Genomic DNA, 17,225 nt, shown 5'->3' with positions numbered 1-17,225 from the left:
CGCAAGGCCTTTTGGGTTTAGTTGGTTGGTTCACAAAACATTTTCTTGGACAAGTTATTCTAGCAACCAAACAACACATTTTCAAAAGCGGAATTCGAAATGGGCTAAGAGTTTTGGGCTTGCGATCTGAGCCCAATTTGGAAAATAAAACAGATCACTAAGTAACTACAAGTATGGGAGACGCGCCCCAGGGTTACGGGTCTCCCAGAATTTTTGTAAACGAGTAGGAAATAAATAAATAAAATAAAAAAAAGTAACTAAACAAGTGATTTCAAAACCCAACAAGGGACCAAAACCTTCTTTTAAATAAGTCAAAGAAGAATGCGCCAAGCCGAGCCATATGCCTCCTTCGTACGCTCCCCGACCACATGCTCGAAACCTGCACACTATAGTAGGGATGAGCTTTCGTCCTCGCATGCCCAGTAGGGGCCGACCCAACCATGCTAGGTTTGAAAAATAATATACTTGAAAATATTTACTACATAATATTGTGCACGTTTATCGAAAAATGCTTTAAGAAAAGTGGCAACCACAAACATTTGTTTTCTTTCATAAAACATATGCAGTATGCTTCACACACTTGGAGCTCCGAGATACTTACCTGCCGGCTAAAATAAAATAAATCAGTGACCGATCTGGTTCGTCCTGAGTATGAGAACCAGCCAACTACTCTATAGTCCTTGTGACTACAAGTAGCGAAAGTGTCCATTTCCTGGCTCTGAGTCTCCTATGACAGGTTCACTGTCTGTACTTACCTTTCCCCGACAAACATAGGAGCACAGCCCCCTTCCGGAGGTTCACGGTTATCGACACCGTGGGATCCCTAGGAATCAACGCGTCTAGGTCCCATTCACTTTCAGGTCACAAACACAACATACAGAGGGTACAGTATCTCAACATGCAAGTCTAGCCTCGGTTTTCGCAATTCAACAATTGTCAATTCTGAAAACGCACGTATCACGAGGCATCGACTAATGAACAACCAAAAACATACTTGCATGCAACATAATATTATACTAGAGCATTCCACATATCTTGAAAAGCCGCTAACAAGGAAGGGACAGCTCACCCTACCTGGAATTGGAGTGCTTGCCCACATTCGGGTTCGTTCCCGACTTTCGATCCTTTATCCAAATCCAAGTGCACACGCTCGGGTCCTTTACGATAAAATTAAACCAATAAGTAACTTGACTTCATTATAACTCAACTAACCGAGCAACCAAAACATTTACTTAATTTCCTTATAGTCCATCGGATTATCCTTTAATCGAACAATGATCTAGAACTTGTGTTTGTAGAATTTTCCTTTAGCTTATAAATTCTATTATCCATTCCCAAACAATCCAAATCCAAATGTGATATGGCATTTGAATCATTTAGGATATGGTGATTATACTTAGCACTTTCACCTTCATTTCTTTTACCTTTTTATTTTAGAAAAACAAATCACAATTTCCATTCCCGAACAATCCACTTAACATAGTAAGCTCATTCGGGAGATGGTGATCACACTTCTTTCCATTTTAAAGTTTCGGTCAACCGGTTTGACCTCACTTTATTTAGCCTTTAAACCTTAAGCAATTAAATAGCAACCACCATTCCCAAATAATTTCATTCTACGGTAAATCCGGGATATGATAGGTTTGGAATATTTCTATTCACGGACCTTAAATTGAACATCCCACATATTAATTCACTTATCAAAATCCGGTCCATTCTTATTTACCACTTTTCTCATGCATTTAACTAAACCACCGATTCCATTCTTATTTTACATTCTCAAGACAATTATCCTCTATTCAATAAGCCGATTCATACTTATTCATGCCATGTTTCCAACATAACTGTTAATCCACAAAATCCTTTAATCACTCAAGTACCACAACCAAATTTATATCACGCATACTCAATAAAACCATAACTTTGATCAGTACAAACAGTACACGGTCAAACAGATTCCAAAATACACAGTCCCTTACCATTCTTCTTTTCCCCAGCCAGAGGCTATTTCTAGTTGCTGCAGTCCATTACTATCAACCCATTCAGACCTCTAGCAGAAAAACAACACCATCAATATTCAACACTCAACCAATTTCACATCCAGAATAGAGTTTGAGAATCCTTACCAATTCCGAGATTAATTCGACTAAACCAACATCTTCTCTCTTCTCCAAAATTAGAAGCGGACTCATTATAGCTGCTTCTCCTCACCATCAACCTTTTTAAATCCCTAACAGGCAAAATATGGTCAATAACCAATCCTCAACCAATTCGTATCCAACACAGAGTTCCTGGTTCTTACCTTACCCAATTTAATTCAAAGCTAAGCCAGCAGCTTTTCCTCCTCCAGAAACCTCGAGTTCCCAGACTCCATGGACTTCAAAGCTCTCCAAATCAAATAACATGTTATTAGAGTTCACTCTACTCAAACCATAAGCCTCAACTAAGGAGAAGGGATAAAATCCAGCTTACCAGATGAAAAGAGTAAGCCGGTGACGCCCACGGCGGCGCTAGGTGGCTCCGGTCAAAGTCAGAAGTTGGGACTAAGGGGTTAAGGCGGTTCGTGCAGCCCTAAGCTTCTTCGAGGTGGTGGCTTCGTTCAATCGTGGCCGGAGGCAGTATCCCTAGTTTTGCAGAAGCCCAGATCGCCGGCGCGGGTGCGTGCGGTGTTCTCCAGCTTCAGGCTAGCGACGAGGCTTTGGGGTGATGCTTAACAGCCTACCCCGAGCTCGTAGGTGGCGGCAGAGTGTTGGAATGAAGGCCGGAAATCGACGAGGCTCGAGGAACAGTGGCGTCGCGGTCATGGGTTGGCGAGTGTAGAGGCTGCCGGCGATGCATGTCGGTGCTGAGGCTCGGGCTTGGGTCGGATTTGGATGTAGGTTCGATTGGTGGTGGCGGTGACATGAGGTGGTGGCCGGAGATTGGGTTTCCGGCGTTTGCAGAGGGAAGGAGAAGAGAGTGAGAGGTCGGGGAGAGAGAGTGTGCGGCCGAGAGTGAGGGAGAAATGAGAGTTTTGGTTTTTAGGGTTTCCAAGTTTTCTATTTATACTGGTGCCTGTGAAACGACGATTTTACCCCTACGACGAATTACGAGATTCTCTTAGCTGATTGCTTTCGGTGTTGGGCTCGTAACTCTTCTTTTACTCGTTTTTCGTCGGAAACTTCCTAAGTTATTTCTCGACTTCATACTAGGCCCAAAACTCGATTTTGTAAAAACTCAAAATCCAAAACTTTGTTACAACTCTATTTATCGTCTTCGAAAATTCAACAAACTGTCGCCTCACTAAACTTTTGTAACCCTTTGGGCCCAAAACGAAGGACTCTGGCCCAAACTTAAATTATAAGGCCCAACTCGTGATCTCGATACCAAAATAATTTCCAAAATAAATTCCTTCACTTAAATCACCTTGCGAAAAATCTTATTGGCGAAAAATTACCTTCAAAAATTAAACAAAATTTTCGGGGGCTCACAGTGTTCCTCCTCAGGTACCTTTAATTTCGAATAAATCATCTGGGGTAGGTAATATTGAGTCTAGGAAATCACAGAGGGCTACCAAGGGTATTCCTAAGAAACAATATGAACCAGACATCAAAACCAAAGCTAAGTATCCTATAGCTAATTACATGTCTAACCATAGGTTGTCTGGGTCACATGCACTTGTTGTTGATCAATTATCCACTGTATCTGTTCCTAGTAGTGTATAGGATGCTTTGGCAGATCCTAAGTGGACTCAAGCGATGAATGAAGAACTAGAGGCTTTGCAGAAAAATTTGACTTGGGATATTGTGACTATGCCTGCTGGAAAGAAGACTGTTGGATGCCGATGGGTGTTTACAGTAAAACTTAAAGCTGATGGGAGCATTGACAGGTACAAAGCCAGATTAGTTGCCAAAGGTTACACTCAGCGCTATGGGATTGATTATGAAGAGACGTTTGCCCCTGTAGCAAAGATTAATACTGTTCGAATCTTGATTTCACTTGCAGCAAATAAAGATTAGCCTCTGCATCAGTTTGATGTGAAGAATGTGTTCCTCAATGGTAACTTGGAGGAAGAAGTGTATATGGACATGCCACCAGGAGTGAAAAATTTGCCTTATGATACTGGCAAGGTTTGTAAGTTGAAGAAGTCTCTTTACGGTTTGAAGCAGTCTCCGAGAGCTTGGTTTGGAAGATTCTCTAAGTCCATGAGGGCGTTTGGATATAAACAAAGCAACTCAGATCACACTTTGTTCATCAAACGTCGTCAGGGGAAGATTACCGCTCTGATTGTATATGTTGATGATATGGTTGTCACAGGGGATGACTTAAAAGAGATGGAGGCTCTACAAAAGTATCTTTCTAAGGAATTTGAGATGAAGGACCTTGGGCAATTGAAGTACTTCCTTGGAATTGAAGTTGCAAGGTCTAAGAAGGGGATTTCTTTGTCCCAACGTAAGTATGTACTTGACTTGTTAGCTGAGACTGGAATGCTTGACTGCAACCCTATTTAGAGACCGATCGAGATGAATCATAACCTCGCTATCTATCCGGATCAGGTTCCAACAGATAAAGGAAGGTACCAACGTCTAGTAGGGAGACTTATTTACCTTTCTCATACTAGGCCTGATATTGCTTATGCTGTGAGTGTGGTCAGTCAATTTATGCATTGTCCCAGTGAAGAGCATATGGATGCAGTGTATCGTATTTTGAGATATCTTAAAATGGCACCTGGAAGATTTTTGTTGTTTGGAAAAAAGGATGAGTTGGAGGGTGTGGGGTACACAGATGCAGACTGGGCTGGTGATAAGACAGACAGGCGGTCCACATCCGGGTATTTTACATTTGTTGGAGGCAACCTTGTGACTTGGCGCAGCAAGAAACAGAAGGTTGTTGCTAGGTCAAGTGTTGAAGCTGAGTTTCGAGGTATGGCGCATGGAGTTTGTGAGATGTTGTGGATTCGTAATGTGCTGAAAGATTTAGGCTTTAAGCTCAAGAAGCCTATGGATTTGCATTGTGATAGCAAGTCTGCTATTGAAATTGCTCATAATCCTGTTCAGCATGACCGGACTAAGCATGTGGAAGTAGATCGACATTTCATTAAGGAAAACCTGGACAGGAAGATCATCTGTTTCCCTTTTGTGTATACAGAAGATCAATTAGCAGATGTTCTTACGAAAGGAGTGTCAAGGAAAGTGTTTGACAACTCAATTGACAAGTTGGGCATGATTGACATCTATGCACCAACTTGAGGGGGAGTGTAGAATATTCTGTAAATATTTACTTTCCTTGTACATATAGGTTTTGTCTCTCTGTATAATTGTATGAGATCGTTTCCTATTAGGATTACTCTTGTATCACTTTATAAACCCTTTTCTTGGGGGTGAATATTATTGAAGTATTCCAAAGCACATTGAATTCTTATTTTCTACTATATTTGTGGTATTGAAGTGTTTAATCTTGTGAATCAAGCTTTCTGTTCTGGAGTTATTCCCCACGGTCTGAATCACACTCTCATTACTCTAGTGCCAAAAACTGCTAGCCCTCAATACATGGCTCTATTCAGACCCATTAGCCTTTGTTATACTCTTTATAAAGTTATTTCTAAGGTGATGGTGGCCAGAAATAGACCTTCCCTCAAGAATCTCATTAGTCCAAATCAAGTTAGCTTTTTCCAGGTAGAGACTGGGCAGTGGAAACCTGTGCGTACTTCTGAATCTGGACCTTTGATTTCCCACTTATTTTTTGCAGATGATCTTATTCTTTTTGTTGAGGCTAGCTTAGATGTTTTTTTCTGCTCTATCTGGACCAGAGGTAGCAAGTCACTCCTTTATTGCTCTCATAATACTTGTACATCTTTGGCTAAGTAAACAAGTCATTCATCTAAGCACAAAATAGTTGGAGTAAATGTAATTTTTCGGGCATTTTCACAGCAGAGCTTCAACAATTTAAGCTACATCATTCCAGGGAACAGAAACTCAAAATTCAGCAGAGAAGGAGAGAAAAAAAAAAAAAAAGAGATATATACAAGTTCACAGTCAAACAATTACTCATCAAATGAGATTTCCTGCTCTAGGGTGGCTAGTTCTCTGATCATTCCATGGAACAACAGAAACTCAAAATTCAGCAGAGAAGGAAAAAAAAAAAGAGATATATACAAGTTCACAGTCAAACTGTCAAACAATTACTCATCATCTGAGATTTCTTGCTCTAGGCTGGCTAGTTCTCTGATCAGCTTATCCATAGTTTGTTCAATTAGAAGGTCCTCCTCCTTATCCAGTTTCTCTCATCATCTGAGATTTCTTGCTCTAGGCTGGCTAGTTCTCTGATCAGCTTATCCATAGTTTGTTCAATTAGAAGGTCCTCCTTATCCAGTTTCTCAAGAGTCAGCAGCCACATAGCGTAGGAAATTAAACCTCGAGCCCCGACATAAAAGAAACACTTGACAACATAATAGAGAAGAGATTCTTTCTTGAATCTGTTGATTAACACCATCTTGAGGGCAATCACACAAAGACCCTTCATTAATCCAGCTCCACACTCAATTGCCTGGGGAGGCCCTTCTAGCTTCTGTTGTCTCTTGGATATTATACCCCACCATAGTGAAAAAAGTATCAGGTAAGCAACAAAAGAGGTCCAATAGCGTATGCCACCTGCGTCTTCCATGTATAAATCCAAGCAAGTTAAAATTACTCCGTCCACCACTATGGAAATCCACCACAGTTTCTTGAAAGAAGCCTTTCGTTTCCGGAGCTGCTGTCTCTCATCCATTAGGTCATCCAAGTCCTTATGCCATTTTATTCTCTGATCTTTCAGGCGCTCCCTCTGTAATTCCATCCTGATGTCTGCCCGTGTGAGTGCTCGCCTCTCATTTAAAAGGTCCTCCCTGCACTTTGCATTCATTTCTTGCTGGCGAACCAAGCCTAGTTCCTTCTTTTCTGAATCCCTCTGAGTATCCCTCCGTTTTGGTCTTGATTCGTATGCCAGCTGATTCTCAATTCTAGTCCTTGCATCCCTTCCCCTCCTTGCGGCCCTCTGTTTACTCCTCTCATTCTGCTCCTTCCTTATTTGAGCCATTCCATCTTCAAGATGCTGCCTCACAGATACCCCTTCGGTTCTCCTCTCCCTCCTCTGAATTGTCTTCCTTGCAGCCCTCTGCTCTCTCACATTCTCATTCCTTACATGAGATATTTTGAAATCATAAAATTGGCTATCAGACTCCCTTTCGGTTCGCCCCTTTCTCCTCTCCCTTTCGATGCATTCATTATTGTCTAGTAATTCAGAAAAAACCATGCTAACATTAGAATGAAGTCAATACCAAACTAAAACAAGTGCAGAGAAAAAAATCCCATACATTACTCAAATTAAAGTAACATCTGTACCTGTAAAAAAATATATAAAAATAATAATAATAATAAAAAGGCAAAAAAAAAGCAACATTTACAAAAGGGACGGTGCTAGTTCATGCCATTTGAGACTTTAAAGGGCATATGAAATCTTGTTCAAATTGCATCAAACCTGGCCTATACTAACAACAATGACCATGCAACCAAATAAAAACCTAATTTCAGAAAAACCCAAAATCCAAACTCCAGTTCGATAAAGATGGTTGTAGATACATTAGTGTCTATACCAAACTAAAGCAAGTGCAGGAAAAAAAAAAAAAAAAAAAAAACTCAAGCCCAATATGAAGAAAAACAGGAACTAGGAAAAACCTAAGAAGCACCGAAACGGGTACGAGTTTCCGGATACGATACGATCGGAAATGTGGAAACGGCAAATCTTAAATGTAATAGGAAACGGGTACGTGAAGGAAACACCAATTAAATATATATATATATATATATATATATATATATATATATATATATATGAAAAAAAAAATGGAACATAAACAAGGTACTAATTTATCACAATCAAACATTATCAATCCAAAGGTTCAAATAAAAGGTTAACACAACTAATAACAAGTTAACAACCATCAACTTCATTCAACTTGGACAACATCCTCAAGGTCTTCATCTTCATGATCAACATTAAACAAAACCCCCTCTAATTGTGGTTCATCCGAGCAGAAGAGGAACGACCGAACTGGGTCTCGTCCGAGCAGAAGAGGAATGACCGGACTGGAGAAGAGGAACGACCGGAACTGGGTCTCGTCCGAGCAGAAGAGAAACGATCTCGATTTGGGTCTCGTTTTTGCAGAAGAGAAACGAGGGTCTCGTTTGCGTCTGAGGTCGTGTCGTTTGCAATTGTCTGAGGTCGCGTCTCTGGTCTCTCTCTCGATCTGGTCGCATCTCTCTCTTGATCAGGTCTTTTGTTTGTTTTTTTTTTTTTTTTTCAATTTTAGTAGAGTAAAAAGTCAGTATTACCCCCACGTTTCCTATTTATTTACATTCTGGCATTTCCGCATTGGATACGGATGTATCCAAACTGTTTCCAAATCCGAATACGCGTTTCCGAGCGTTTCTGAGGCTTTTCCGACCCGTTTCCTGTTTCGATACGGGATACGCGGACATTTTCGTGTTTCCGTGCATCATTGGGAAAAATTAAAATCACAATACCGGTAATGACACCGCCGACGCGAGTTGCGTCCCGAGCGTTGATGCATCCTCCAGGCGCTTTATGAACAAGCCTCCGCCAGAAACCCCAAGCCATCCGCCAGAAACCCCGGGCCTTCTCACCGTCGGTAGGCGGGTTAGGACCGCCCGCGACTCCATCTACTCGACCATTCTCAAGATCCACCACATTTTGTTGAGGACGCGTCCGATCTTTCTTTTCATCCGGTTTACCGCTCGCTCGCCGATCTTGATGTCTCCGGTCACTTAGGGTATATCGAGGATCTGGATTTGAGCTGTCCCCGCCGACTCCATCTCCGTCCCAGTGACCTTTCTCAAGATCCAAGGGTTGTTGTTGACGACGCCTCCGGTTACGGCGGTGATGATCAAGATCGGTACCGGAGCTCTCGCCGTCGCACGGATCATAATGCCTGAAAGAATGATCATCGACCTTGGGTTTGATGATGTTTGCGGAAGATGACTGAGGCGCGCTACAAACATGGGATTTGGGAGCTCTTCTGTCTAACCAGAATAGACAGTGCGGGCAACGCTCGGCACCGCCGGCGGGGTTCATGGTTTCAAGGACTTAGGTTAAGCGGTGAAGTATGGACTCTCGGGGTTTGGAGGACTCTCAGGGTGAGGGGTTTGGACTAGGGGCTTATTTTGGTTTGTGAGAATCACTGAGCGAGTGGTAGCATAGTAGCATACTGGCATTGTGATTATTATAGGGGTTCCATTTTCTGTAATCGCGAAAATGTGGGGATTTTTTATTTTTATTTTTTGTTTTTGAGAAAATGATTTAGGACAAAGTTACGGGTTAAGTTGAATTAGTCCAAATTTTTACAACTTTATCTTAAATTAGTTAATAAATTTAGGAGAAATAATAAGAAAGACTTAATGACGTTTTTTATTCTCATTATGCCCCTATATGTCCGTTGAAAGCAAATCCGAAAATAATCGTATCCTTTCGGATCGAGGTATCTCAGAGAGCCTCATTTTCTTCGCAAATCTGAACGGAAGTTTTATTATCTCTGTCGACAGCGCAGCTTCGGTTCTCGTTTTCCGAACTGTGGATATTAGCGATTTTACGTAGCTCGATCAAAAAATCTCTTTGCCTCAATTTCTTCGCAAATCTGATTGAATGTTTCATATAGTTTCGTTGACGGTGCAACCTCTCGTTTTCGTTTCGCAAACTGCAGTTACCATCGATTTACGTAACTCGATTTCTGTATTCTCGAAGGTTTAGGTTTTCATTTTCAGAGCTCGCTTTCTTCCTTCATCTTCGATAGTTTCTAGACTTGCAATTGATTATCTAGGTATTTTGATTTTGTTTTTGGTTCATTCCAATTGATTTGGTTAGTTTGAAGCTAGTCTAAATCGTTTTTGAGGTTGAATCGATTTTAGATTGATCAAACTATATGTGATTTATGTTTAACTTTCATTTTTTCTTTCTAGTGCCTTAACAGTGACTTGGCCAATGACATGTTTTTGTTCTTTCTTTTTAGTGCCTTCTCCAACCCATGGAGACTAAGGGCCAAAGGGCTATAATTTAGCCCAAATCATCTCAAACCCATGAGACTAAGGGCCAAAAGGTCAAAATTTAGGACCAAAGGTGAGGTTGTAGTGCTAAATATAGCACTTTGGGTAGCCTTTTGGCCCTTTAAAAAAATGGATCAGCTTGGTGGTGGCCCACGGGCTGCAGGTGATGCTGACGGGAGCATGACGTCAGCTAGCCGTTGGTTTTTTTTTTTTTTTTTTAGCCGTTGGTTAGAAATTTTTTTTTTTTTAGCCGTTGGTTTGAAATTAAAAAAAAAAAAAAAACTTTTACGCTATAAATACATAGAGGATTCAACATTCTTTTTCACATCTTCCTTCTACTTCCTCACACAATCATATTAGTGTCTCTACTCACCTTCATCAGATTCATACCTTTTTGTTTTTTTGTTTAAACACTTTCGAAATGAGTTCTAATTGGTTCAATAAGTGGCAAGAAAGGTTACGCGCAGAAGAGGAAGAGGATGAAGAAGACGATGAAGAAGATGAAGAGATGGAAATGCATGCAACACAAGTTATGACGACGGCAACTACTTGGTTGGCAAATAACCAACTTCGTCCCCAACCGCAATGGGGTGGGTCGGTTCCCGGGCGCAAATACATCCCTCGATTTCGCTCCCGCACGAACGATGATCTTATGCAAAAGTACTTTGTCGAAAATCCGGTGTACCCACCATAAATATTCAGACGCCGCTACCGAATGAGGCGTGAAGTTTTCCTTCGCCTACTAGACGATGTCCAGTCAACTAACCCCTACTTCAGGCAAAAATGTGACAACAAAGGGCAACTCAGCTTTTCGCCTCTTGTGAAATTGACTTGCGCACTCCGAATGATGGCTTACAGACAAGTGGCAGACTCTCTTGATGATGAAAACTTCATGATGGCTGAATCTACTGCTATAGAAAGCTTAGGTGAATTTTGTTGTACGATCGTCACCATCTATCATCAACGATATCTTCGAGCACCAAACATAGAGGATCTGGAACGGCTCTTACAGCTAGCTGAACGACGAGGCTTTCCTGGAATGATAGGTTCGCTCGACTGCATGCATTGGCAATGGAAGAACTGTCCAACTGGATGGCAAGGAAGCTTTAGTGGAAAGTCAAGAAAACCAACCATCGTTCTCGAAGCCGTGGCTGATTTTGATACATGGATCTGGCATGCCTTTTTTGGAATTCCTGGTACCCAAAATGACATTACAGTCCTCGGGCGTTCACCACTGTTTGATGCACTCACTGAAGGTCAGTCACCACAATTAGACTACCACATCAATAATTATCGTTATAGCATGGGTTACTATCTCGCTGATGGCTTCTACCCTAAGTGGGCAACACTTGTCCAAGCAATTAGACGCCCTCAAAATGAAGCGGAAGCATATTTCACCACCAAACAAGAGGCCTTCCACAAAGACGTTGAAAGAGCATTTGGTGTTCTCCAGGCAAGATGGGCAATCATTAGACAACTTGCAAGAGGGTGGAGTTTGGAAAATTTGTCCAATATCATGCTGGCATGCATTATCCTTCATAATATGATTGTTGAGGATGAACGTGCCGATTACTACAATGGCGAGTCTGATGATGACGAACCGGATCCAAATAGGTCCAGAAGGGATCGAGCTCGCATCTTAGACGAAGCGAGAGAAAATTTGGAAAGGCATCCAAGATCCGAAAGAATCATCATGGCGGAATATATGTCTCGATACAGAATGATACGTTCTCCTGTTGGCAACCGACATTTACAAGATGATCTTATCCAACACCTCTGGAGTCTGCGAGGTCAAGCACCATGAATTTGATATTTGCTATGTGATTGAGTTTTCAAAGCTTTCAATTTCTGATTTTAATAATTGTCAGGGTTGTCACTGACAAGTGTTTGCATTTTCTTACTTTGTTGTGTAACTTTTAAATGCTTATGTCATGAATAAAATAAATATTAAAAATATGATTCCAGTTTTATTCCATTTCAAAATTAGCTAAAGATATTTTTAATTATCTAATTAAAAAAATACAACCGAAAAAATATTTTTTATCATAAAAATTATTTCAATTACTATAAGTCAATTGACTTTAAAAAATAAGCACATATATATATATAATTAACATATCCAAAATGTTAAAATATATTTTAGGGCTATAATTTAGCCTTAACGGGTTGGAGACGGTTGATGTCAGATCAATAAATAGTACATAATTTAGGGCTAAAATTTAGCCCCAGTGCTATTTTTAGCCCTTTGGGTTGGAGATGGCCTAATAGCGACATGCCCAATGACATTGACAGTGACATGTTTAATTTCTGTGCATGTGCTATGGATAGTAGCTATATGATCAAGTTTATTTATTTTGGTGAAGCATCACTAGTTCGATTGTTCTAGAAGATGGATACCTCCTAATAACAATTTCGTTAAATTAAATTTTGATGGTTTGGTTAAAAATAGAAAAGCATCTATTGACTTCATTATCCGTAATACTGATGGTAATTCTTTAGTTGCAGGCTACTTGCAGCATGCAGGGTCTTGGGTTCTACAGGTACATTAACTGTCGAAGCTACTGCATTAAGAGAAGGTCTTATCTTCAAAGTTTCAATCGAATTATTGTGGAAGGTGACTCCAAGTTACTCATAGATTGCATCTCTGGAAGGGCTACGATTCCTTGGACTTTGAAGATATTAGTCCGAGATATTAAAGATTTGGCTGTGAAGTTCCAAGACATTATCTTTCGACATGTCTACAGAGAAGCCAATTTTGTAGCCGATCATCTAACTTCTTTAGCATATAACCTCCATAATCCGAGAATTTGGTTTTTCTCTTGACCCCTCGGTGTACCCAACGGTCCAGTTGGACTAGTTGGGAGGGATGTTTGGCGTGATTTTTCTTTTTCGTTGTAATTTTATTTTGTCATAAAAAAAAAAAAATACCCTGTCCCACCAGTAATGATCAGATACCTCACTAACATAAACCTCTCTAACTCTGTTAACTGTCTATAAGAAAAAAAAAAAAAGAAAAAAAGGAAAACAACCCAACCTTCTCTTCTTTTCTTTTGCTGTTCAATTCCTCCTATCGATCAAACTAAAAGCATTATCATCTTCTATTCAAAAGTCTTGTCATTGCTACTCTCAAGCTTTACCATTTCACCCAACCCAGATTCAACGTTTGAATTTAAATAAAAGCTAAATTAAGCTTCGAAAGATATCAAGTTTAATAATTTAAAGGGAAATCGATGGAAAAAGAAATTGACCAATGGAACTGAAAAAATTTACCTTTCACTATTTCCCTATTTCACAGTCCGTTCAGATGTTAGGGGATAATTTAGAATTTGGAATCTGGTTTACCACTTTGGTCATCCCGTCTCTGCCACTTCATAATCCTATAAACCCCATCTTCACAAATCACAACCTCTCCAAAGAAACCCAGATTTAAAACCCCCCCCCAACGATGGGGTCAGTTCTCAGACCAATCCCATTGTCCCCTTGGAACAAAAGCTCGAGAACGCTTCAGCCTCTTAAAGCTCCGGACCGTCCCCCACAAGGCCCAATTCATCAAGGACCGCCACACCTCCATCCGCACCATCTTTCGCAACGTTTATGCCGGAGTTGGGATCGACCATTTTAGATCTGAAACTTTTTTCCTGTCTTTCGGGTATCGGGAAGCAAAAGCTGATTTGGATCCAAAACAAAAAGGAGAATACAAATTTTTTGTAGTTTTTTTTCTACAATTGACAGAATTAGTGGGGGGCTATGTTAGTGAATAGGTGTCAGTTTCTAATTGGTAGAACAGGGTTGGGACAGGGAGTTTAGGGACAGCAGATTTCCTCCCATATTTTACTCAGGCATCGCATGACAGATATATACAGGTGCGTTATTTATTCGTAATTTCTGATCTATCATACATTTTTATGTCTTTAAAACATCAAGTGCATGGCACGTACTAACACAAGTTCAGATTGAATTGGCTACACAAGTACGCAGATGCCATAAATTTAAAACGAAACATGAACAACAAATACAATAATTAACCCAAAACGAAAAAGAAGAAAATCTTCAAAGCCTTGACGAGAACCGGTACTTCGGTCGTCTTGTGTATAAGTAAAGCAGGTCGATAATTAATTAAGCCTTTTTGTGAGGGAAAAGGCGGATGGGAAGTCCCTTGGCGGGCATGGGCAACGGGTCGACCACGATCTTCTCATCGGGAATAATCGCCTCCCACTTGAACCTCTTGACTAGGTTATGCATGAAAACAAGAATTTCCAATCGGGCGTACTCTTTTCCGGGGCACATTCTCGGGCCTCCTCCAAAGGGAACAAACGTGTATGGGGCAGGTCCGTTTCCTTCGAATCTTGTAGGGTCGAACTTCTGGGGTTCGGGGAAGTAAGCCGCACTCTTGTGGGTCGAGTTTGCGCTCCAATACAACTTCCAGCCTTTAGGGATGGTGAAGCCATTGAAGACGAAGTCTTGCAACGCTTCCCTAAAAGCTCCTTGAAGTGGTGGTGCCACTCTCAACACTTCCTGTGCCACGTTCCATGAGTACTTCATCTTCTGAAGATCATCCCAGTTCAACAACTCCCCTGGTGCTTTTGAGTTCGCAATCTCCATTTGCTCTGTTATTAAATAGATTAAGATATAATTAATATTAGTAATTACAGGTCAAATGGAAGAAAAAAAAAAAAAACACTTATATATTGCGAAGGAAGCTATGTAGCAGCTGTCTTTATTTGACTATTATTCTCAGATACCAACTTTAGGAAAACTACAAGAAATAGAATATATGGGACCTCTAGGTTATGCAAATGGCCAAGACATAGTGATTAACAAATATCTTGTATGTATTATCAATCAACTGTATGTATATTCCCCATGTGAAAATAATGAACTGAAATACTGGATGATAGATAGTAAAACAAAAACAAAAAAGATAGGAAAGTGGTTGGTGTGTGATGCATGTCACGTAATAGTGTAATACAAAAAAGCACAACAAGAGCACTCAAATCATTTATGTAAGTTGCATTGGCATGTATAAATCAATGAGATATGAAAATGACTGGTTTTTAACGAGGTCGAATTTATGTCGATATTAATTGATAAGATTAATTGATCCGAAAGCTCTGTCAAATTCTCTTGTTTTACTTTTCACCTGGGCCTTAATAGTTTGACTAGCTAGCTAGGCAGAATTGAAATTGAAATTGAAGTTGAATGAAAAATAGTAATTACCCTTGTAGACTGCATCATAGATATGAGGGAGCTCTCCAAGGTACTTGACAATGAAAGTGCAGGTGGCGCTGGCTGTGTCGTGGCCTCCGATCAACAATCCGAGAATCTTATCGGCGATGTCCATCTCCTTCATGTAGGTTCCTTCCTCGTCGCAAGTCAAGAGCATGTGGGACAATATGTCTTGGGTGGGTGACGCCTTGCCCTCGGCCAAGTCGATCTTCCTCTGCTTGATGATCTTGTACAGCTCCTCCCTGATCCAGTTGGAGGCCTTGATGGCTTTATAGAACGGTGTTCCGGGGAAGTCAATTGGCATCGAGATGATTCCGGAGGCCAACAGTTGGAAGGGGTCGCCGAATTTGTCTACGTCCTTTGGGTCCTCGAGGCTAACGAACAGTCGTGCAGCCAGCCAAAATGTGTAGCTGCAAATCACCACAACATACAGGCACTCAAGTCGTTAATTAAGAGTTAAAAACCAAAATCTTCTATAATAGCTTGTAGCTGGAAATCTAGGGATTGACGTACAGAGGATTAAGCGAGAACATATATATATATCTCAAGATTATGATAGAAATATAGGACTTACTTCTTGGCAAGGGGGAAGACCTCGACTTCCTTCTTGTTTTCCCAGCCATCAGCAAAGTGTCGTTGAGCGATGGTGTCCATGATTCCGATGTAGCGTTGAAGAGCCTGAGGGTTCATGAAGTTGGGGAGCATCTTCCTCATCTTCTTGGCCTCCTCTTTGGCGGAAGTCTCCATGGAAGAAGGGAAGACCTTGTTGACGGAGCTAGGCCACCAGGCAGTGACGAGCTTGTTCTCGTTGGAGAACAAGAACTTGTTGCAGGCGGCGCCGGCAAAGATGCAAGCCTTCTCGCCGAAGATGGAGGTCTTGAAGACTTCGGAGGAGTACTTGGTCATGCGGTCAAAGATGAATTTCTCGGGGTGGCCTTTCCATCCCGTGGCTAGGAACTCGTAGCTCTCTCCGATCACCGGGTAGCCGACCTTCCCCGGAGGGAGGTTGTTGCCGGTGAACTGAGATCTGTGCCTGTAGAAGAGGAAGAAGAGAGAAAAGGTGACGAAGGAAACAAAGCCCAACAGGAGGGTGAGGTAGAAGTTAAGCTCCATGATTGAGCTTTCTTGAGCTTCCTTCCGTAATTTGTTGCGGGGGAGAAATGTGGCTTTGAGTATTTTCTGGATGGTTGGTTGGAACGGACTCGAGGATGCTTATATAGGCCCTTTTCTCTGTGTTAGCGAGAACTTGCTGAATAGGGTGACTTTTTGGTGCGACAGTGAAGAGTGAGTGGGTGGCAATATCAAAGTCAAAATAAGCTCGCTCTTACTTTTGTTGAATTGTTCTTTTTGGTTGTTGAATTTTGTTTTGGTGAGCTCTTTCTTTCTCTGTATAACATGTGAACTCACACTACTGCCCATCATTATTTTATCAAAAACCAACAAAGTGTCCCACGTCGATTGCACATTTGAGTGTTTTATTTTTTCTGAAACGACTATTTTAAGTATTTTTTCTTTCTTTCGTCAATTGTACAGCGATCTCTACAATTAAATGCAATCAATGATATATACATTTAGCTCTCGTTTGGTTCACGGAAGGGAAATCAATTCCCTTATCTTTTGTATGGAAAAGGGAAACTAAAGTTCATGTCAGAGAGGAAAGAAAACGTTTGGTAAAGCAAGGAAAATATTCAGGAAAGACCATTTGATTTCCCTTCCGGTGTTTGGTTGGTGCAGGAAAGGAAAGTAAAAATGTATCAATGTTTCAATAATATCCTTGTATTTTAAAATAAAAACAACATCATAAAAATTCAAAAATACCACCAATTTTTTTTATGCAAGAGAGGGTATTGTTGTCCAAATTTTTTGTAATAAATGCTGGGAAATGGGAAGGGAAAATCAATCCATGGGGTCTGAGTGGAATGATTT

The 17,225-nt window shown here is 40.9% G+C and overlaps 2 protein-coding genes across 2 annotated transcripts; one reads left to right on the top strand and one right to left on the bottom strand.

The window, feature by feature from the left end:
- Positions 1–10,968: 10,968 nt before the first annotated feature.
- LOC133711947 (uncharacterized) lies at positions 10,969–11,877 on the top strand. The gene has a single exon (XM_062138015.1). The coding sequence runs from the start codon at positions 10,969–10,971 to the stop codon at positions 11,875–11,877; it is 909 nt and encodes a 302-aa protein (XP_061993999.1).
- A 2,043-nt stretch (positions 11,878–13,920) lies between these two features.
- On the bottom strand, positions 13,921–16,500 carry LOC133708757 (beta-amyrin 28-monooxygenase). Its single transcript, XM_062134277.1, has 3 exons — positions 15,874–16,500; positions 15,291–15,709; positions 13,921–14,680 (listed from the first exon to the last, which is right to left on the bottom strand). The coding sequence occupies exons 1-3, from the start codon at positions 16,410–16,412 to the stop codon at positions 14,190–14,192; spliced, it is 1,449 nt and encodes a 482-aa protein (XP_061990261.1). The 5' UTR covers positions 16,413–16,500; the 3' UTR covers positions 13,921–14,189.
- Positions 16,501–17,225: the final 725 nt, after the last annotated feature.

This window comes from Rosa rugosa, chromosome 5, assembly GCF_958449725.1.
Source record: "Rosa rugosa chromosome 5, drRosRugo1.1, whole genome shotgun sequence".
Taxonomy (NCBI): Eukaryota; Viridiplantae; Streptophyta; class Magnoliopsida; order Rosales; family Rosaceae; genus Rosa; species Rosa rugosa.
This window is presented reverse-complemented; position numbering and strand designations above follow the sequence as displayed.